This window comes from Passer domesticus, chromosome 4 (genome assembly GCF_036417665.1).
Source record: "Passer domesticus isolate bPasDom1 chromosome 4, bPasDom1.hap1, whole genome shotgun sequence".
NCBI classification, from domain to species: domain Eukaryota; kingdom Metazoa; phylum Chordata; class Aves; order Passeriformes; family Passeridae; genus Passer; species Passer domesticus.
Genome location: NC_087477.1, coordinates 28,052,848 through 28,075,488, shown reverse-complemented (window position 1 = coordinate 28,075,488; position 22,641 = coordinate 28,052,848). Strand labels below are relative to the sequence as shown.

General features: G+C 39.8%; 1 protein-coding gene across 4 annotated transcripts in view; it reads left to right on the top strand.

The window, feature by feature from the left end:
• Positions 1 to 22,641, top strand: part of PTPN13 (protein tyrosine phosphatase non-receptor type 13) — a 113,178-nt gene that overhangs the window by 37,073 nt on the left and 53,464 nt on the right. For all 4 annotated transcript variants that reach the window (XM_064416777.1, XM_064416776.1, XM_064416778.1 and 1 more), the window contains exons 4-7: positions 513 to 578; positions 3,211 to 3,396; positions 6,329 to 6,422; positions 17,842 to 18,396. In XM_064416777.1, the coding sequence (XP_064272847.1) occupies positions 513 to 578; positions 3,211 to 3,396; positions 6,329 to 6,422; positions 17,842 to 18,396 (901 nt within the window). The remainder of the gene's footprint in view (positions 1 to 512; positions 579 to 3,210; positions 3,397 to 6,328; positions 6,423 to 17,841; positions 18,397 to 22,641) is intronic.

The following is a 22,641-nucleotide window of genomic DNA, read 5'->3' as shown; positions in this document are numbered from 1 at the left end:
TGTGTAATGGTTAATGTATTTGTACCTTCAAATATCAGTTATATATTAAGGTACTGCTTTCAATGGTTTGGTTTTTTTTGTTAATTCCTTCTTTTTCCATTGATCTCAGTGTTTGTGATCTCATAGGATAGCCCCCTGCTTGAGTCATGCTAAGGTCTACTTTGCTTCAGACTTTACAAGTTTTAAGGACCCTTGGACACAACCATGCAGTCTTTACCCCACACTGGGCTGATTGTATGGATTACATGACTTTCTGGCTTCAATGTGAGATGAAAGGTTAAAACTAAGCAGAGAAGAGGGGGGCACTGGTTGGATGCTGTATGATTTGTAGCACTAGGATTTGCTTCTCTGAACCTCATGTGAAGGAGAGGTAGGATGTGAAAGATCTGAGCCTAAATACTAGAAATGTGTTCTAAGCAAAATGATGTTGTTAGTTGCTCTCCTTCAAGAAGTCTGCTTTACATTTCCAGTCTTGTTCAATGAGTTGACAGATATCTTGTGTTTTATGGCAGGTTCATATTTATTCTCTTGGTATGGCACTCTTTTGGGGAGCTGACCACGAAGTTCCTCAAAGTCAGGTAAGATTAGATTTGGTTTTGTTTAATATTGCAACTTCAGACTTGCTGTTGTTTGACTGACTCTGCGTTTGAGTTTGCATGGCAGGGTGTCATACTGAGACACTGAGGAGTAAGATGCCTTTCCCAGAGTTTTACAGAATGAATCAGGTTGGAAAGGACCACAGTGGGTCCAACCTCCCTGCCCAAGCAGGGTCATCCCAGAGCACATGGCACAGGAGTGCATCCAGATGGTTCAGTGAGGGAGCTCTCAGCTTCTCTGGGCAGTCTCTTCCAGTCACTGCACAGTACAGAAGTTTCCTTTCCCATACTTGGAGCTTTTTCTTGTGAAGTTTGGTGTTGTCTTGCAGGGAGAAGGTGCTGATAGCACGTTTGTCTTAGTTTCCATGAAGATACATCTGGGCTGGTCTATCCTGTAATGCCACAGGCTGAAAGACAGCAGTTTAAGCTGCTGACAAAGGAAAAAATAATTTGTTTTCATTTTGGCTTATATAAAAATAAATATTGAAGTAACGTGGTTGTTTTACACATAATAAACTTGTTCTCCATGCTGCCATAGCTTCTGTGAGTCTGGATTTAGCACATATAGGTACTTACCTTTCACAATGGCCAAGAAAGGGTATGAATTGTTTGGAACAGGGAGTAGACTCTTGCTATTGATTTGTCAGTCAATGCAGACATAGTTGCAGACTGCTTAGAGCTGAGTGTTATTGCTCAATGTGGTTATTTTACACACCCAGCAGAACTCTTAGACTGTCCTGCCAGAACTGACTGAAGATAAATGTGATTATCTTCCTCAGTGCTCCTTCCCTGCCACAAATTAAACTTTAAGTAAATATCTAGAATAGTGAAAATAAGATGGAATGTTTCTGGAAAAGCATTTAATGATGGACTTGAAACTCTGGGAGAAGCAGTATGTGGTTCAGATTTAGGTTTGTTCCTACTAGCAGATGTTATATATAAGACTAAGGAACAAAATTTTGAAAGACTTCAGCATTTTAGGCGTTCAGTTCCTAATATTTTCTTTAACACAGTGGTAGTAGGGAACTCAGTTGTACTTGTTTGGAAGTAGCTGCCTTAATGCAGCTAAGTGAGGTAAAAAACTTTGAAGCTCTGGCTTTTTATGAGTACCTGTTCATAATGCCTAATGTGCCTGTCCCAAAATCCCTAGAGTTTTCTTAGATACTAGGGCTTTTCTCTTGCTTTGCTCTCCTGTCTTGTAGGAGATGAAACTAGCAGTATTTAACAGTAGTAGGAGGGTGACTTAAAGAAGGTAGGTGTTGAGAGGAATGTAGGCATAAATTTTAATCCCTGTTTGCTTTGTTTCTTTCTTTGGTGTCAAGAGTGTGACAACAGTTTCTCAATAATGTAGTGGGAAGGCATGCTCTACCTGCTAATAAAAGAGTATTTCCCCAAAGACAATGTGGTGAGGGGTAAGCCTGGAAGGAATTTGCCTTTGGGACGTTGACATGTGGATCCTGTGTCCTGTGGAGTTAGCAGTTGACAAAAGCACAATCTTGTGTATGGCATTACTTTTGTGCGTTAATTTGCATGTGCAGATTTTCCCTTTTTTTCTTTTAATAAGTTTTCTGTATTTGTCTGCCTGTGTTGGTTAATGAGCTGCTTCTCTGCTGGGAGTGTGGCTGAACAGGAGATGCATATCTTATTCACATACATGATTTTTATTATTAGCTAGTAGTGATAAACAGATAGATGGGAAAAGCCTATATTAATCAAATCAGGGTGGTCCAGAATGCCTTTTTTATGGTTCACCTTAAGAGTGCTCACACAGGGAAGATTGAAAGATTGCAATTGTTTGAAGCACTCTGTGATGCAAAAAGCTTGCCAGTGTTTGTGCTTTGTGGGTAACCACCCACTTTGGAAGAGCTGCAGATCAGAAAGCTCAGGTCCCAAGTGCCTGTGGCACCGAAGAGAAAGTGTTATCACTGACTGCTGCATACCCTGGGGAGGGATATTCAGTGTGCTGCATTCACTGAATGGGGAGAGCAGAAGGACATCTGGATTTATTTTTTTTTTAGGCTGTATGGGTGTTGTCCTGTAGTTATGAAGCTCTGCTTTATTAACCAGTGGCTTGGTTGTTTTATTCCTTCCTTTTTTGTTGATACTGTTTGGTGAAATCACTGGAATTTGGGAATGCTAACACATCTGCTGCAAAATATTGGTGAGGTGAGGAACTGCAGAAAATGAGCACAGAAAATGAGAGGATTTTTGCACAAAATTGTTGTGATGAGGTTTGAATTTTATATTTGTGAGCGGCAGAATGGTGAAAATTAAGGATTAAAACTTCCTCTGAAACTTTTCCCTTTTGCTTTATTTTCACTTATTCATTAAATGTTTGAGAAAATCTTTGGTGTCCTGACCTTGCAGATCAGGCAGCTTGTTTAGGCCAGGTCGTTGTAGAGTAGGGGTTGAATCCTGAATGCCTCTCTCCTATTCTACAGCCACTATTTTTTCACCTCCTAGATGATGACTTTCAAACTGGCACTCAGATAATGCAGGCAATAAGTCTCGTGAATAGTTAATGTGCGTTGTTGAGTGTCTTTTGTTTCTGAGTGTTCCCCAAATTGTGGTTAAAACTGATTCTCCTGTGTCCCCTGTTCTTGTTTGTCCCTAGCCTATCAAGCTTGGAGACCATCTCAACAGCATACTCCTGGGCATGTGTGAAGATGTCATTTACGCCCGTGTGTCCGTACGGACTGTTCTGGATGCCTGCAGTGCCCACATAAGGAACAGCAACTGTGCCCCTTCTTTCTCATATGTGAAGCAGTTGGTCAGACTGGTTCTGGGAAGCCTGTCTGGGGTAAGTCTGTGTCAGCGTTTGAGGAAACAATAGAGGTGAGCAGGAAGAGAGCAAAAGTGCTAATTCAGAGTCACTGCAGTCTTTTTTCCTCTTGTTTTGGTATGTTGCAATTTTGACAAGGGTGAGTGTTGAAGGGAGAGAACAGCTTCTGTCCCCATGTAGCACTTTGTGCACTTGACAGTTCCTCCTGGAACATGCATTCATGAGTTTCTGAGGAGGTCATTTCATGAACTGTCTTCATTGAAAGAAAAAGTAGGAAGAACCAGGAGAACAAGGTGATGAACTGCAGGGCAAGGCTTAGACTTGTTGCTACTTGAAGTGCTTCAGAAATGATTGCTGTGAGTTTACTTTAACTTGAAGTTATGCTTGACTTTTGGAGAGTTGGTTATTAACAGAAAGAAGGACTCTTTAGGCAGTGTGCCAATTCTCTTGCACTTATGCTCAGCTCTTGAATATGAGATTTGTGGAGGATTTTATTGTCTAATAATGACCAAACTGTTTTTAGAAGTGAAAGAAATTACATGAGCTCATCTTGCAAAGTTACTATTCCTGATGAGCAACTTCTCTCTTCACCTAAACCATTACAGCATAACTTCAGAATAGTTAAATAATTTTAAGTAAATCAAGGAAGACCATAAATTGTCATAGAATCATAGAATTGTTTGGATTAAAAGAGACCTTAAAGCTAGATGTAACCTGCCTGCCATGGTCAGGGATACCTTTTGCAAGACCAAATTGCTCAGAGCTCTATCCAGCCTGCCTTGAACACTTCCAGGGAGAGGGCATCCACAACTTCTCTGGAACCTGTGCCAGTGCCTCACCACCCTCACAGTAAAGAACTTCTTCCTAATAGCTAATCTAAACCTACTCTCAGTTTGAAGCCATTTTCCTTTGTCCTGTCACTACATGCCTTTGTAAATAGTTCCTTTCCATCTTTCTTGTAGGGTCCCTTAGGGTACTGGAAGGTCACGATTAGGTCACCCCAGGCCTATTCTTCTCCTGCCTGAACAGCCCCAATTCTTTCAGCCTTTCCTTGTAGGAGAGGTGCTCCACCCCTCTAATCAGCTTGCTGTCCTTTCTCTGGACTTGCTCCAGCAGGTCCATGTAAATTAAAAATTGCTGTCTAGAGAGAGAGCACTGAAATTGCATGAAAAATGTTTAATTTGCTGATGCTTTTTTTATTTTTTAAATAAAAAGGTATGGTCTAATTGTTAGACAGTTTCTTCATATATCTGGTTTGGAAATGCCTGCAGAAAGCGAGAGGTCCCTGCATTTTGTCTAATATTTGACAGCAGCTGATTATGCCAGGCCTCCAGAAATAGTGTTGAACCTGAACTCTATAAAGTATTGTCTAGTCTGCGAGGTATGTCTGTCAGTCCAGTGCTCCTCACTGTAGTGTCTGAAGTCTTGTGTAGTTGCCAAGTGGAACTAGTCTGTGGTTCGGTGAAATAAAAGGCTACAGGGCCTTCATCAGTGGTGCTGTTAAAATAAAGATCCAAATTTTAAATCGGGCCGCAATCTATAGAAACAGCCACTCTGGAAAGTGAGTCATTATTCTCCAAGTTATTGATGGCCATTTCAGGGTAGCAAGTTTTCTGCTTTCTCTCCTCTTGGTTTTGTCAGCAGGCTTTCAGGGAGTCTGGGGTTAGGGTGGCAGACTGATCTAGACCAGCCTGCCAAAGACAGTAACAGTGCTCCCAAGTACTTGTTCTGAAATCCAGTAGAGAATCCAGCAAGTGTGCTCCCAGTCTCCTGTCCATGTTGTTACTGAAGGAGTGGGACTAGCAGTTATCCTCTGCCAGTGACCTTTTCAATTCTGAACGTGTCACTGCGTTGGCTTTGCAAGAAAACAAGAAAAATAACTAGCTGAAGAGAACCAAGAGTTAACAGAGCAATGACAGCACAGCTGTGCTGCTAGGTTTTTGTGCACCTTAGCCAGCCAGCCCTGCTGGTTTTAATGTTCAGTGCTCCGTATGTGTGTTGGAATTTTTAAAGTTAACAAGAAAAATCTATAAATTTTATTTTTTCAGAGGCAGAGTACAACTTATTCCAAGGCTGGCACGCTCTAATCTTGATGGGCCTCATCAAAGGCTTGAGGGGTCTTATCTCTGTAACTAGTCATTTGGTGGTGTCTGAAGTACAGCTGAGGGGTCCCATTTGAATGTTTTCATTTGCCATGTTAATATGCTTTTTGAAGGGCAATATAGCCCCAGACTGATTCAGTCTGTTTCATTTTAACTGAGTTGTATTGTAACTGTGAAGTCTGCTTGATTTCTCCTTCCCTCCTGCTGTCCAGGTTACACTCCCACTGTATGGAAAGATCTCACTAAGAATGTGTTGTTGTAGCAAATAAACTCTTCTTTGAATGATTGTACATGTGGAAGTTTTTCTAGGGAAGTAGTGATTTAAAAAAAATAAGGTTAAGTGAAAAGTTAGTGGGAGTAAAAGGAATGACACATGAAAGGAATGTGCCTGAGGGGCTGAAGAGGCTGCTCACAAATGGGTGCATGTGATTTGACATGTGCAGGACGTCCTGTGAGGGTACAGGACACTTCTTCCTGGTATGCAGAAAACTCCTTGGTAGAGCTAGGCGAATTCGAGTCAAGTTGTAATCATGGAAGATGGTTTTGAGTGCTGCTGTCCCTTCAGTTTGCTGTAGGGGTGGAATGTGTTTAAGTTGTGAACTTAATTCATTCTTAGTGGAAAAAAGGTAGACCAAATGTGTAGTTAAATGAAGTGCGCACTGTTCAAATATGGATAATTTGAGGGGATATTCTCACTGATGAATCAGTTCTTTATTAAAAAGGTTGAACTCCCATTCTGCACTTAACTGACACTGACTAATATTGTGCATTTACATGAAAACAATGCTTGTTTCATACTAATATGAGCTCTTCCAACATTTTGACTTCTTGTTACTGCCTTTTTGCAGATGGATCAGCTGTCTTGTAATGGAGATAGGAAATTGCAGCCAGACAGGAGCCAGGCTATTCGGGAGAGGCTGAGGGGAAAAGGGCTTCCCACGGGTAAGTGTTTCATTGCAACCCTGCGGAATACTAAGTTTGGGTAGATTTTGCAAGCAAATAAATCAAATAGAGGAGGACTTGCTTACATTCAGAGAACTCTGATGGTTCAGTGTCAAGCTAAATGTTGGTGATGGTGACAGGTGGTGATGGTTTCAAGAAAATATTTGTCTTTTTTCAGGTCAGTCGTTATGGTAGGAACAGATTTTAAAGCCTCTCAGCCAAATGTTTTGTTTCTGGAGAAAGGAGATTTTCAGCTAGAGGCTGGTCAGCTAGAGGAACAGGAAGCAGCTTTTCCTTGTTCCCTCTTTCCTGTGGACTCTGCTCTCTCATCATAGCTCTAATTGCACAAAACATCTCTTCCTGCATCCCAAGGAGCCCTGGACTCTTTTCCCTGCACACAAAGCTCTTTTGCTGCCTTATTTTTTTTTTTTTTCTGAAGAGAAGTGGTATATATTCTATCACAGTTCTGCGATGCTTTGATAGTGTGAGGTAGATATGGAAACAAGGTATGGTTGTACTTTACTTCAGGGAAGTAAGGAAAGAGAAAACTGGGAGGAGACAGATGGTTGCTGTTGCCACTGTGGAGGACAAAGGATCAAGTGATGTAGGTTGAGTGCTGATGTTTGCCATGATTTTTTTGTTGTTTAAGACCATAGGTGTTGTTAAAGGTCATTAGCAGCATCAGCTCTGTGCTAGGCTTTTCAGACAAGAGAATGTATTCCTCCAAAAGGCTGGCCTCTAATTTTTCTGGAAGGATTGTGGAGCTGAGCAGGAACATTTTATAAGGCATCAGCTTGGACCAGTCTAAGTTATTGCAACAAAGATATGTTGCTGAGGTGCTCGAGTTGCTCCTCTGTTCTTTGGCTTTGTGTCAAGCAACAATGCAGTGAAAAGCAGGAACTGAAATAACCCATGAAGTTGTCAGTGACAATATGAACTGCAAAAATTAGACACAAGTCTGGCAAGGGGTTGATGGTCTTCACTTATTTATATATATATATTTTTTTTTTTTTTTAAGATGAGGCTAGATTGATACTGCTTGATATAAAACACTACTGGTTGATATAAAACACCGCAGTGGTTGTCAGCCCTTCCCTTACAGCACTATGTGTTTAGGAACAGTTTCTGGTACAAGCTGTTTCTTATTTTCTGGCACAAATTGACTGTTCTGACTGCTTTCTCAGGGGCTTTGTTTTCTTACTGGTTCTTTTCTTTTTTTTCCAGACTATTTCTGTAGCAATAGGGAGATCTTTTGGAAATATAGGGTTTGGGACTGGATCAATCTAGTTGACTGGATTCATAAACTATGTAATGTCTGCCTTTTCTGAATTTCTTAAGACCTTTCTTAAATGAATTCTTTCCCTGGTTCACACTAATTTTAAGGTTTGAACCAGAGCCTTATTTTTCTGGTTGTTAATTTTTTTATTCTTTAACCCTGTACTTCCCAGTCTCCAGTGTTGTCCAATAAGCAATACTGTTTCTTTATACACCTTTGTTCTTTTGCGAGTACTACCCTATTCCGTATTTTTTTCAAGAACTTTATTTAAGCACAATGCCTTACTACCTCAAGTTTTTAATTTCTACACCCTTTTACCATCCCCTATTCTGCTTTTTATTTTGTAGCCATAGTTAACTGTGTTTGGTAATGATCAAAATATTTGTCAAGTTTTGGGGACAGAGCAGGGTTGTCTTTAAAGTCTGTTCTCACTGAATTAGCAAACTCTGATTATTCTTTTCTTTGCTGTTTCTATTTTTCTGTCTGTAATACAACTGACTAGTCTTTTGCTGTTTTGTTATTAATTTTCTTAGAAAATCTTGAACTCTTTTTAAATGTTTGTGGTGTGAGGAGTTTTGTTTCTCTGTCCATTTGTTTTCCTACCCACAGCTTCATTTAAACTTTTTAGCAGATTTTTCTTTCTCCTGAAGTAATGCTTGTCCCCAGTGTGTTCATTATATCTTAACAACAAACCTTTTGTTTTAGGTTCTACTAAATTTTGGAAATTGCTACATTAGCTCCAGCCAACATCTTCATGGCTTTCTGGGTCAGCACTAGGGTGAATAACATGTAATGTCTGAAACTTCCTCTGAGGACTCTGTCTTTAACTCAGAGGAAGTAGACTAGTTGATCCAATTGCTCTTTTTTCACTGTATTCTCTAACTTGAAAAAAATGTTATGGGTAGAATGTTTTTTCCTTTTGTTCTTGGAGACTGAGTCCACTTGGCTCAGCTGCTATCAACCAGTAAGTTTAACAGAGAGTTTTAAGCAACCTCGGTCAAAATTACTTTCTGAAAGTAAAGTTCTCTTTTTAGGGAACTTCATACTATCTGAAGAGTTCTAATTTAAATAGAATCTTTACTCAAATAATATTTGTGAAATGAGATGTCTTAACCCCCAGGCTACAAAGCTGGCTGAATAGTCCTCATCCCTTAACATCTCATCCCTTAACACCTGTTCCTGTGAAGCTCATTCAAAGTGCTTGCATGTGTAGAGTGTTACAGAAAATGTGTGGCAGCTCAGGGAATAAATGTTTGTGCTTCCCTCTTCCAGTACAAGCATTATATTGTCTGCATAATTCCAAGCCTGGTCTGAAAGTTATTAATGAGATGCTCTTGAATACTTGATTTTTTTTCTGTTCTTTTCAAGATGAACTGTCAATGAGCACAACTGCTTTCCACTTACCTTGTAGGGTTTATGATATTTTGGTATTATGGTTCTGTCTTCCCCCCATCCTTAGAAGCAGAAAATATTTTTCATGTTCTCTGATATTTGAGTCTCTATTTTAATTTTTAAAAAATGGAAATCACTCATTCATTTGTTTTATGTGTTGCCTGACCTGCTTCCACTCAAACATTTCCAATTTCTCTGTATCCCATTATTTATTTGTGGAACTCATTTTCCTCCTTTTCCTTAGAAGCTTTACAACCTTCTTAGCTTCTCCAAAACCTTTCCCAATTCTGCTTCTGTTATCAGTCAGTTTTCCTAGTATGCCTTAATAGCACCATCTTCTCTTTATTTTGATCTTAGATACATTGCTTGATCTCTGTTTTTCTGACACCTCAGGGAATTGTAATATACAAAACAGAACCCCTCAAATAACCAAACCAGTTCTTGCTGTTTTCAGTTCTGTTTTTACACTGATGTTAAATACACTGAGTCATGTATTTGGAAGTCAGTGAGGACCCAGTGAAATGGGTGTCTGATACTAATAAGCAACAGCTTGCATTTGATTCAGGGCAATTCAGTGCTTGGTGTTTTGGTTGTTTTTTTTTTTTTTTTTTTCTGCAATGCTGTGCTAGTTTGCCGGTGCAAATTCAGTCAATATCAGCACAGATCAGCTGCCCTGGGACCACAGCTGTAAATTTCAGGGAAAGTGAGCTATAGAATGTAGTGTTGATTATATTGGTTGATAATCTCATAGACTAAGGAGCCACAAGTAGAAGGCCAGATGAAGGTTTAAGGAAAATGTTACAATTTTTTAAAAAAGAAGCCAATAAAACCAAAACAACTTAGGAAGGCACAAAGTCCTTTTCCCCTGATTTGTCACTGTGCTGTTCTGCTGCTCTTTGCTCTTAGTCCAGTTGCAAATTGGCAAACATTTAGAAGACCAAATGATTTTGAACCTTCATCTTTCTAATGAATTAGAAGTTCTGTGAGTCATCCTTCACCTTTTTCTCAGGTTTAGCTGCCTCTGAGAACACATTTTGGGTCAAGTTTAGCACTGGGATGATTGGAGGGGGCGAAGTGGGTGCACATAAGGATGTGTATAACTTTCCTAGTCACTTCCCCAGTGTATTATAAGTAAAGTAAATACAGTGGAAAGGACAGAGGACTTGTTTGATGTCCACTGAGGTGAAGTTCTGTTGAATTGTGGAGATCTTAGAATTGATGTTGAAGAGAATAGCTGTCATATGGAGAAAAAAGCAGCATAAAGGGTATGGCATTTATTGTGAACTTGTATTGGAAAGTTACTTGGAGCATGTAACTTAAAATAAATTGTGCTGATAAGTCATGCTAAGTTCGTGAATATAAAAGATGGTTCAGTAAGAGAGATGTGCTTCTAATTGGAGAGTAGCCAACTAATGCCTTAGATTCTTGCAGTCTTTGTAAAATGATATGATTTTTCCTTTATTTGAATTTCATTATTATTCAATCAGTTTTCCATACTATGTTAATCCACAATTATAATTGCTAGAGCTTTATTGTTGACTTAGGGTAAATGTTTTGAAATTTTTCCAACTCACATGTTTAAATCAAATATTTTTCTCACCTTATGTAACCAGCTTCGATATTTTCAGCTATTTGTTCCCATCTTTATGTCTTCAAGATAATTAATAAATTAATAAACAGCTTTGTGTTAATATTCTCCCCAGTTAAATTTATTTTTTGTCTCGCTCATGACTCACTTTCTCTGGCTATCTTGGTGAATGAGTTTTACAGCAGGGTTGGCTGCAGAAGTAATTTATTGTAAATTAATATTACAGAATGTTTGGTTTTGGTCAAGTCATATTCGGAACACAGTGTTTAGGAACTGACTTAGCCAGCAGAAATAAAAGCAGCAAGGCCTGTCATGAGTCATCTGAACCAATGAGTTACTTAATTTTCGTACTTAAAAACACCTTAGACCTTAAAAGAGTTCTTACATCAATAATTATATGTGAAAGCTACTTAACTGGCTTCATAAAACTCTTTTGGTGTGACAAAAGATTAAATAACTGTCAAACTCTTCCAAACATAAAGCAAGAATTAATCCACTCTGCTACTCTTTGCCACAATTTATCTTTGAAAAGGATATGTAGGCTATTAAATGCTCAGTTGAAATCTCCCTAACTTGTACTTACCTGGAAACCTGCTCATACCTGAAATTCTGCACCTTGTGTGTTTATTTGCAAAGTTCCAATTGAAGCCGATGATCCATGACCACCAAGGACAGACCTTTGCTGGAGATGTTTCATCTCCTAAAGAGATGCAGCTAACAAGTGTCTTGGCTTTCCTGCCATGAGGATCCCTGATTTTACCTTGACTTTTACAATGTGGTAGACAGTCACAAGTCCAATCATATATTACAATATTGCAGTTGTATTCTGACCTTTTTCTCTGCCAAAAATATGTGCCACATGAATGAAGGCTTGAAATGAATTTAAAAGATCATTTAGATTCACCTTAACCGTACACAATAAGAAATATTTGGAAATAGTGATCAAAATTGTGGATGTTGGTCCACAGTTGTTAATTAGACTGTATGCACTATCAGATGTAACAAAAATGGTAGGTGTTATAAACTGAATGAAAAATGCTAAGGCTAAGTGCAGCTGCTTTTAATTTTAAAAATATTCTCCTGTTTAATTACCACTCTCCATAATATCAACAAAAAAACTCAAATAAATGAAAATGTATCCTTTTTGCTCTTGATCCAGGGAAGGTGACTGTGCATTGTGTTTTTCTTCTTGATCTGGGTGAAAACACCACTTTTGGTCTATAAAGAAATGGTTCATAGTGATTACCTCCATGTGTGAGCTGAAGTAGCTTAAACATTATCTTGATAAATGCAAACACAGACTTAAATTATCAAAAACTGCAGCACAAACTTCTTTCCATTTGCTTGAAAGTCTGTCATCTGTAAATCTGCTAAATATAATTTTTTTACTTTTTTGTTTTTATTTCCCCTGGCTCCTCAGTTCCAGAAAAAAAGAACTGAGTAGGTGGAGAATAACTTCCAGAGTTCAGCAAAACCAAATGAAAGCCAGATGAAGATTTCTTGTTGAAAGAAAAAAAAAAGAAAGGATTTTATTCTTTTTCACTCCAAAAGCCATGCCTGTTTTCTTCCAATAAGTGTTTCTGTTTGCATCTAGTGTACTGGTGGTTGACATTGGTAGCGATCTTTTAAATTTAGGTATCATTTCTCCAGGTGTAGGGAGCTTCCAGTGTGGTGCTATTGGAAATGCTTCCAGAGTAGTGCTGAGGACAAACTCAGAACTCTGAAGATAAAACAGGAGCGGACACAAAGATCAGGGAGGAAACCAATCTAGAGATGCCAAATGCTGTCCCTGTGAAGAAAAGCAGCTGTATCACCAAGCTCCTCCTGGAATACACAAAAATCCAGGAAGGGAGTAGCTAGGTGGATCTTTTGCCTACTTGGTTGAGAAATGTACCAAAAAAACTGCCCCATAAAGCTGAGTGAGAAAGAGCAGTGGTTGCCTTTTCTTGCAGAGGTGCCTAGGAAGGGAAGAGGTAAAATGTTGCATTTATGAAATATGAAGTGCTGCGTGGCAAGGTTCACTACCACTATTCTGAACACGATGCCTGGTTTTTAGAGCTGTTTGGTGTTTTTTGATAGAAGAGCTGTCAGTCCAAAGCAGAATGTAAATTGTTATACAGGATTTATAATTTGGCCATTACATATAGTGCTTTCAACAGTCCTTGTGTCCAGTTCAATTCTTCCTTCACAGAGAATACATTGTTTAGGAGTATTTCCATCTGAAACTTGGATTTTTCTCAACAATTTAGAAAGGAAAAGAAAAGAGGGGGTGCCATTCTGAGCAGTCAACCCACAGGCCACATCTGGCTCTGTTGTCTTCTGTTTGGCTTTTAGCCTGCCCCAAAGGGATTGCAAACCCAACTCCTCCATCAGCTACCCACTCATATTTTAGAAACTAACCACATTGTCTGGGGAGAAGGAGTTTTTTTTCTATTGCTTTGTTTTCTGTACAAAGATGGCGTGGGAGATGTTTTTCAAACTCCTGTATAAATTTCCTCTCTTGAGACCTTCCAGTCTGGCAGTGATGGTGTGTGTGTTCTCATGCACATGTGGGCAGTCTTTCCCTGCTCCCCCCAGCCTCCCTCTCTTCCTAACCACCCCCCACTCCCATATGTGTGGATCTACGTACATCCACAAGTCAAAATCCACAACAGAGTTGAAAAAGGTGTTCTGTTTTGTGCAAACAAAAGGAAGGGACAGGCAGAAAGACTTTAAAGAAAACTGAGTTGAGTTTAGGCAGCAAAACCAGATACAGTAGGCGACAGTACCAACAGTGTTTGCACTTAGTTAACATTGGCTTAATTGCCTGTAGGATCAAGCTGGTAGACAAGTAATCACAGACTGGATTTAGTTAGGCAACAGCCCTCTCTCAGAGGAAAATCAACCAGATTACTGTCAGCCTGAGTGAAAAATGGTCTGTGAATGACACTGGTGTAAGAGGGTGTAGTTGCATTCATAGCTGAAAACACCAAAGGAAGAAGGAAGCAGATCTATGGTTATTTAGCAAATGTAACATCTGGCAGTTGAAGGTGTGTGTGGAAAAGTGGAGTTTCATTTTAGCACCACAAAGGAATTTAATCATGAACTCCTGGTGATTAATTGCTATTTTTATTGCATATATTCCCTCACTATATATTATACACTGGAATCATGCAGTTACTATAATTGCATTTGAATTATTTACAGTAATTATAAATAATTGCACTAATGTAACATCAAGTGGAGGATAAACACCCAAGGGCGATATGAGGAATCAAGTATCCATACACTCTTCAGATGAGCAAGGAGGAGAGTTTAGTGCAACTAGGGAAGGGGAAAGTATTCCTTTTGAAATTGCTTACATGCTGCAGCATCTTAATTGCTGATGGCTTGTTCTGTCACCCTCAGTGATAAACAGGGAGGCACTGCTCTGTCCTGTTACACACCTGGGTAACTGAAGCCTGGAGTGGCTCTGTGTGGTCTCAGGTGGTGTAATTAATGTCTTCAGTCGAGCCAAGATACTTGGGATAGGTCTCCAGAGTTTCCATTACAAATACAACTTTTTTTTTAAAGAGGAAGGTCATAGCATGAGTCTTACATTATAAAGACATACAAGTTCCCTTATGCAGGTTTGTTTTATCATCAGTTAGATATTTATTCCTCATATAGAGATTTTTGCTGGTGGTGCTTTCCTTCATTTTTCCACACATTTCATTATAAAAGCTGGGGCGGGGGGGAAGCTGTAGAATGAACCATATATTGACTTAATCAATTTGGACTTGAGCATGCCATTCAACTGAAAATCCATGTGTTTAAGAAGGAGTATTATTCCTGTCTGCTCTGTTTTGGAGGTGTACTGTTTTCTGGAATCTGGATACATGAGCCTTGTGCTGAAAGAGACTTCCTGCAGTTATTTAAGACTCTTGATCCAAGTAATGCTGAGGTAGTGGAGGAAGTCCAGGATTAAAAAAGTGAAAATACCTTAGCAGTTGATCGTGTGACTTACTAAGTCTATAACACTACTTCAAAAAAGGAAGAAGGGATGAGGACAGATTTACCTTATTAAAAACAGAAATATTGGCTTGGACTGATTGCTGGTTGCCTAATCCAATTTTACTACTGGTATTTGCACTTGAGTTACTTCTGTATTGAAAAGTCTTGCCCTTGATCCTTGGCCTCTGTGCTCTGATGCTAAAAGCAGCATGCAGTTTTGGCTGGGATAAAGTACAGGTCTGAAAATTTTGTATTGCTGCTTTGTTTCAGTTTGCCCTCTCAAGATACCCAGGCTGTGCACTCCTTGCCCCAAAGTCTCATTTTTTCCACTTCTCTGAGGATGGTTTTTAACCAGCTCATGTTGGCACTGTCAGTTTGGGCAGAGCTTGTTGAAATAATGTCACGTAGAGAGGGATGGGTTTTGCAGAGGTGGGAAGAACTGGCAAGGCTAATGAAAAACAGCAATGGGAATGGGAAGAGTAATAAAGGACAGATTAAAGACTTGCAAGAGAATTTTGCAGTCTCAAGCCTGAATACTGAGGCGAACTGTAGATTCATTTTGGTACTATGTAAAAATTTCTTGCTGGCTGTTGAAGTCAATGTGGATCAGAGTTAGACCTGTGGGGTGGAAGAGCAGTGTGGAACTGGAACACCTCCTGCACTGCTTCCTGGCAGGACAGCTCATCTCCTGTCTCATCATGCCCTTGGCTGGCTGAGTGGCAGAGCTGCAGCCATGAGTACTTCCCTAGCCATGAGACTTCCCTACCTCATGGCCTTCACTTTGCTTGTTAGGGGAGGCCCAGTGGGAGCAGAGAGCATTTCTCAACGGAGCTTGTGTCTTCAGTGCTTCTGTGCAGACAGGAAATAACTTCTGGTCTATCCAAGTCCCTGGGAAGCACAGCTTTGGGGAGGAGGATGCTCCTTGCCCCCAGCAGTCTTTTTCATTGACAGGAGGGCTCTTTAGCTGCTGTTCTCACCAGCACACAGCAAGAGAGGGTTGTGTCTCTGGAGTGCTGTGGTGAGGATACCCACAGGTGCTAAATGTACCTTGTGATTCTTTTCAATGCATGAGATCCTGTAACAAAATCAGTCTGCAGAAACCTAAGTGATCTTTTGAAGCAGGAATGTTCTTCTGAGTCATGACTGATGCTGTACCAAGTAATCCTGTGTGCATAGCTGTGGTAGTGTATGGGAGTTGCAGCTGCCTGCTTCTCTTGGTATCTTTCTGCTTTGTTTGCCTTTGTTTTGTTCAGTAAGGACCTTGCATGTAAATGTTTTAGTGTTAAAGAAGTGGGTGTTTGGGGATTTTTTACAGTGTGTAGAGGAGGTTGTTTTGGTTTTTTCTGGCCTAAAATTATCCTGGAACTCTCATTACTGGGGAGGATTCTCAGAGCTCCTTTTGATTTGTGTTTCTGTTGGCCATCTTAAAAAGCCAACTGCAGTGTTTAGTTTTTTGTCTCACAAATGACTGAGTTAAAATCCTGTTTGGGAATGTTTGTCCTTGGTGCATGTACATTAATGTGAAGTATGTGTTTGCAGAGTGGATATCATCCCACTGCTTTAGATGGATAGTGGGAACTCTGTAATGAACATTTATTTTTAAAAGGCTTTTTTTTGTGTGTGAACATTATACGTAGTTCGCCAGCCTTAGGATGATGTATAGTCTGAGAATAAGGTAATAATGTAATATTTACTTGACCACAAAGATAATTATGTTTACTTTAATATTAAAGCTATCTTTGTAAAATACGTAATGAGGCATCAGATCCTTTTAGAAAATTAGTTTGTTCTCACTGGCAAAAGTGTTTTTTATTTTCTTGGCTAGAGCATGTGGGAATTGTGTGTGATTTCTTACAAGACACCTTTTAGACAATCCAAACCTTAACATCTTATCATCATGTATTTGCATGGTGGTAGGAAGCAAGGGGCTACTTCGCTGCATTTGGCTTGAGTCTTGCTGGCTTTGATTGTCAGTTAAATATCACAGAAATAAAAACTACAAACTAAAAGCACAGCCCTTCTTGAAGAAGAATATCAGAGTTGAAATGTGTTTACACCTTTAAAAGTCATAAGCTTTTAAAGCATTAGTGACTACATTTCCAAACACCCCTAAAGCATTCTGTGAAATTCTGTTTGGAAGGATAATACCCTAGATAAAGATCATCAGAAGCCTGCTGTGCAAGTGGGGCAGTAAATTTCAATCAATGCAGGCAGGACCGTCTAGCATACTTTAAGAGTAGTAGCACAGAGATTACTTTGAATTCATGACTGCTTGCTTTTGCACTGAAATCTTCAAGGCTGTTCCTTCTTAAAGAAGGTACATGGGAATATCACAATAAGAAGATGGAGCTAGGTCTAAGGAAGGCATCAGTCACATGGCATGCTGACTCCACCTGGGTCAAAACTTGCTGGTCACCGTGATATGACATTCTTCAGAGACCACATATTTAATTGATATGGTTTGACCTCTGGCAGTTTCTTTTATTCTGGAAGTAGTTTGATGAGAAGGGAGAGGGAGAAGAGAAACTTCCCACGTATTGGCGGATCCGTGTATTAGTGAAACTCAAAGGGTGCAGACTCATGGAATAATTTTAACCTTGGAAGCTTTGTTGGTTTTGTTTGAGTATTCTTTACCAGGAGAGACCATAGTCACCAAAATTAGTCATTAGAGGGAGATCCAGGATTTTTATAATTCCTAAGTACACAGTCATTCTTTTCTTACTGCTGACTCTATTGCAGGGCATCTGTAAATCTGTAGAACAAACCTGGACTTGTTATTAAAACCTGTAGGCGGTGTATTTGGGTGTGAGAGGAATGGCTGATTTCACATTGATTATTAAGTAGTATTTTTGGTGATAGTCCAGGCTATTTTGAAAATGAAACTAATGAGAAAACAGCTTTAAGCAATTATGTGATAGTTTGGGGGTTTTTAATGTTGATACTGAATTATAGCAGACCTTATTTTTTTTCTTGAGCTTTTTAGATATAAAATAAATAAAATGGTCATCATGTATGAAGCAGTTGTATTTCTGTCTTTGTTGACTGAGGGAGCCCTTGGAACAGCCTTCTCAGTGCTTTCCGTGGTAAAACCAATGCCTAATCATGTTTTCATCATACACTTTGACTAATTTGTGTTGGACTCCTGTGTATTAGGTAGAAAATTACATGTATGAAATGTCTCCTTATTCCAGGAAAACCGTTGATGGTTGATGCACCTGATGGACACTTCTCTCAACAGACCACCCTTAACAAAGGACTTAGCAAGTCTATGGGATTTCTGTCCATTAGAGGAACAAGAGATGAGGAAGAATTTTTCCAGGGCATTTCTGCAGATTACAGTTCGGGTCAGGAAGATGTTTTCTGTCCTCATAGGTGTAAAAACAGTGAGCTTGAGAAAAAAGGTCACCTCCACACAGATGTCCCTCCCAAACGGAAAATATGGGCTTCTTCCACAGATTTGCTTTGCGCTACTGACAAGGCAGCTGAGAGGGACCATGCTGGAGGCCCTCACAGGCACAGCCATCAGTGTGAAACATTTACAGTACGGACTTCTACTGCTGCCAGGAACAAGGAAGCAAGATACTCTGATGGGAGCATAGCACTGGACGTCTTCGGCCCACAAAAACTGGACCAAACACGCCACACGCCTGAGACATCAACTTCTGCAGCAATATCAAGTGCCTTTGACAGGATAAGAGAGAGACAGAAGAAGTTGCAGCTTCTGAGGGAAGCTATGAATGTAGAAGGTTAGTGAAGCTTTTTGATTTTCTCAGTATTTCAGTTGTCAAACAAAGATTTCTCATTATGATAAATTTGAGTTCTCTTGTAGCAGCTCTTGAAACAGCTGAGGTCTTTGCCTCATTATTTTTTTTTTTTACATAAAGTCATTAGAGCATCGGTTGCCAATGAAGATAAATGTGGTTGTCCCGATTGCTCACTCAGAATAGTTGATCTCTAACCAGTATCAAGCTCATCAATTGCAATTAGAAAAAAAAAAAAAGCTGGTAACAGCCAATTGTCAAGCAATTTTTCTCAAAGGAAGATTCTCGTCTCCAGCTATTAGAGATGGATTTATGCCCCTGAGGAAAGGCAGAATTTAATCTCCAGATCTCTGTTTTTGTGCTGTATAATGCTGGACTTTAGCCCTTAAATATGTTTTTTTTTTTGGCCTTGTGTTCAGATCTTCAGTGGGAACACTTCACACAAGTTCCATCAGTTCATTAAAAAATGCATAGGGGAAAATCAAGTCATCGTAATTGTTACGGAGAAAGCTATAAAATTACCTTGGTGCAGAAGCCTGTAACTAGAACTGCATGTTTTATTTTCTTTGGTTTTGCGGGGTGATTTTCAGGGGCTGTAAGTTTGAGACAGTTGGATAGAAACTGAGAGCAGAGCTGGATCCTGCTTGTGCTGGGCCAGAAAACATTACTTGGTCATCCAAGGTGTATGGTACAAGAGCTATATGTACAGAGCTGGCTCAGGCATTTACTCAGGTGCACTCAAAGACTCGTGAGTTAGCCTGCCTGTTGTGGGACAGAAGTAACTGTGAAAACACACCCCATCTTGGCCTCCTTCTTCTGCCTGACATAAACACCTCCATAGTAAGGAGAGATGATAAAGCCTTTTTGTCAAGGTTGAATTTCTGAAAATGCCTGCTCATGCCCTTTGTAGCCATCTTGGGAGGTGCTTGTATTGCAATTAGCACGGGAATCCAGATCCTTTCCTGTGCATGTGAGCCTTTTGTTCCAGAAAGGAGGGGTGTTACTGAAATGGCATAGGCAGATTACAGTCTGCTGTGATTTCTGTACAGCTGGAGTTCTCTTGTGCTATCAGATGAGCATCTCCCGATGAGGGGATGAGGGCCAGGTTATCGTGTGAAGAAATGAACGTAGATGAAAGCAGCACTGTGGAGTTACCATTGTTTATCTATATAGAAATTTACTATCTGTTGTTATCTACCAGGATGTCTGATGAGCTACAGGGAAGCTTGGTTGGCTTTTGGTTTAAGAGTCTGAAATCAACAGGGTCCATCTCAAGTTTATGAGTCAACTGGGATCTCTGCAGATAGGCAGCTGACAGAGTTTAAGAGGAGGCCACTCCCAGCATTGGGAAAGCTCAATAGCCCTGTTGTTCAGGAGTGCAGCTTTGTGCAGGTTGGGGTTGCATAAGAGCAAAACCAAAAGCATGGCCAAACCCATCGATGAGCAATGGGTTTATCATTCTAATTCAGGCAGATTGGGAGATGGCAGAAAACAAAACATGCCCATGCCTTGCAAACCAAGATCGGTCAGATGTGTGAAACTACTGGATTAGTAAGGGGAATGGGTGAAAGTGCAGTCAAAGTAAACTGGGGACTGGGCCTCAGGAGTCACAGGGGCTGAGTGACAAACATGTACAGGGAAGACTGAGGCAATAGCCAGTGACTCACTGCCCATCCTTCTGAATTACTTGCTAGGAAAAAAGTAAAGACACTTTCTCAACAGGTAGCTGAGTTTCGGAGTTTTCTATTTTCAAGGAAGGTGTGTTTCACTCTTGAAGGTGGGAGTGTGTGCTTTACTGTTATAATTTAGGCTCTCAATTGTTCAATTTCTTCAGTCAGTTAACTACTTAAAGAAAATCTTTTGGACCAGAAACTAGTTGTGAATGTGAATTTTTAATGAGCCAGTTTAAAGGAGTATTCTAGTAAGATGGATGATGAATGCTTTTTAACACAGGAGTTAGTTGCTGTTATGTCTTACAAGGCTTGAGAAACCTGTCTGGAAGTATCCATTCTGCCTTAGTGAGTAGATTCACAAAAGTCTTAATACATAAAGTCTGCTAGTCTGTTAAGACTTCTTTTCCTTTTCCTTTTTTTGTTCCATACTGTCCCTCATCTTATATTTTTTCACATAAGACATGACCCTTGAGGTCTTTCTTAAAAAGTCTATTGCCAGTTCCTCTGTCAAAGAAATGAAAGATACAGTCTTGAGTCTTTGTGTTGTATGTAATTTTGAAGTACTTAGTGGGTAGACAGATATTTCCACATCCAACACTATCAAGTGTCAAGTGTGTGTGGAATTACTCTTACTCTGACCAGCACAGCTGAGAGGCATGAGTGAAAAATAGAGAGGGAGAATAACTTACTTCAAAAGTTCATGCAGTTTGGAATCAGGGTTCAGTTCAGTTTGGAGGGGGAGGAACGGGTAAGGAGTCACGGGAAACAGGGTCATAGTTGGGTGGCAGAGGAGAGACAATCTGCCTTCTCTTTTGTAGGTCTGGAGATATTTTCAGTTCAGTTGAGCCCCGGTCTAGGTTACAGCTAAGCCTGTGTAAATTTTATTAAGCCTCTGCTTTTGGCTGTATACATTGTTTTTCCATTTTTGAATTGTGAAGTGACATTGGACTCTCTGTGAGTTGAACTTGGCGAGATAAAACTTCCCTCCTCAAACTACAAAGGAATTTAAGTGACATATGGCTTATTTTTCTTTAACTTGCTTTGGGTTAAGCTGGAAAACTTTTCTGTTATTCATAAAACCTTAAGAAGCTGACTGCCTTGGAAAAAGAAAATGTTCTTATGCACAGACTCTGGTTTGCCAAGCTTTCACTCAGAACAGATTTTTACAATCTAAATTATAAACTCATGAAAAGCAGAGTTTATAGTGGAAAGAATGACAGAGCTTTAATTACAGCTGTGCTGTAGTACTTTGTAGTGAGCTGCAGACCATCTAAATTGCACTATAATATACTGTTAGAACATCTCAGATTTAGCCTCAAAAGGCTTCAAGGACCATGACTGCCTTGCTCTTGAACTTGCTGGCTTGTGTTAATCTGCTGTACAGTTTCAGGGTTGAGGTTGTTTATCTCTTCTATACTGAAGATGATTGTTTATGATTAGGTGCCATATAGCCAGGTGGGGGCAAGGCCAAGAGTCTGCTATTTGCCTTATGGTGTAGCCTATTCTGATCACTAATAGGAGACTCCAAAAGTATGTGTTAATTTTACCAAGACAGTAAGTTCTTCATTTTTGCCTTTTTCTTCATCTTGTTTTATTATGGAGGTTTTGTGACCTTAGAATTTGTTAGAGTTAAGAAGTTGTTAGGTGTTAAACCCAAACATCTTAACCTGTGCCCACAGAGCAGGTTTTGTTTTCGGTGTTCTTTTGAAACTTGGAAATTGCTGCCTGGCACCTGCTGATAGTGTCCCATTTCTTTCAGAGAGAAAATAATATTCTTTTACATTTTGCAAGCTTGCATTGCAGCTCAAGATTGTGAAGGTGTTGTCTGTTCTCCCATGGTCCAGGTTTTTTGCCTTCTCTCCCACCAAACTGATTGTATCTCCTGACACTTGTGAAGTGTACACACACTCAAGCTTTCCTATCCTAGGCCTGCCTTCAAAAGGTTCAGTAGATGGTAATGGTAGCCTTGTCTGAACCTCTCCTTTTGCTTAAGCAGCTCCTCCCCCCGCTGTTTGTTTTGAGTGAATGCATAATTCAAAGTGAAAGGGTTTATGTGTTACTTGAGTGAATGAGTATCCTTTTTAAAACGTTTTTTTAAATGCAGTGTTGTTTATGAGGATGTTGTAAGTGACATGCACGAGGGAGCATAAAGCTTGCCCATGTCCTTGTGGAATACAGGAGGACAAAACCAGTTGTGACAGTAGTAATATAGCTGGCTGTGGGTTGAAATAGCAGACAGGGCAAACAAACAAAGATGGGAGGATACTGAAAAAGTTGATCTTGCTGAAGCTCTGGAATGCTTAATCCAGGGGTGGAGAAATGGGGGTGGTTTGGGAATATTCTCAAGCCTTTGTTAACTGTTTTTGCAGTTGGGAACCATGTGAGTTCCAGACCCACAGGTTGTGTTTATTCCTCTCTATTTCTACCTTTATTTCTTTTGCAACAGAAAACCCAGATTATTAAGTCCTCAGATTTTATGGTTTTTGTCCAATTATTGCGCTTTCTTCATAGAGTCAGCAGGAAGAGGCAGTAATAGTTTATATTTCTAGAAAGAGTA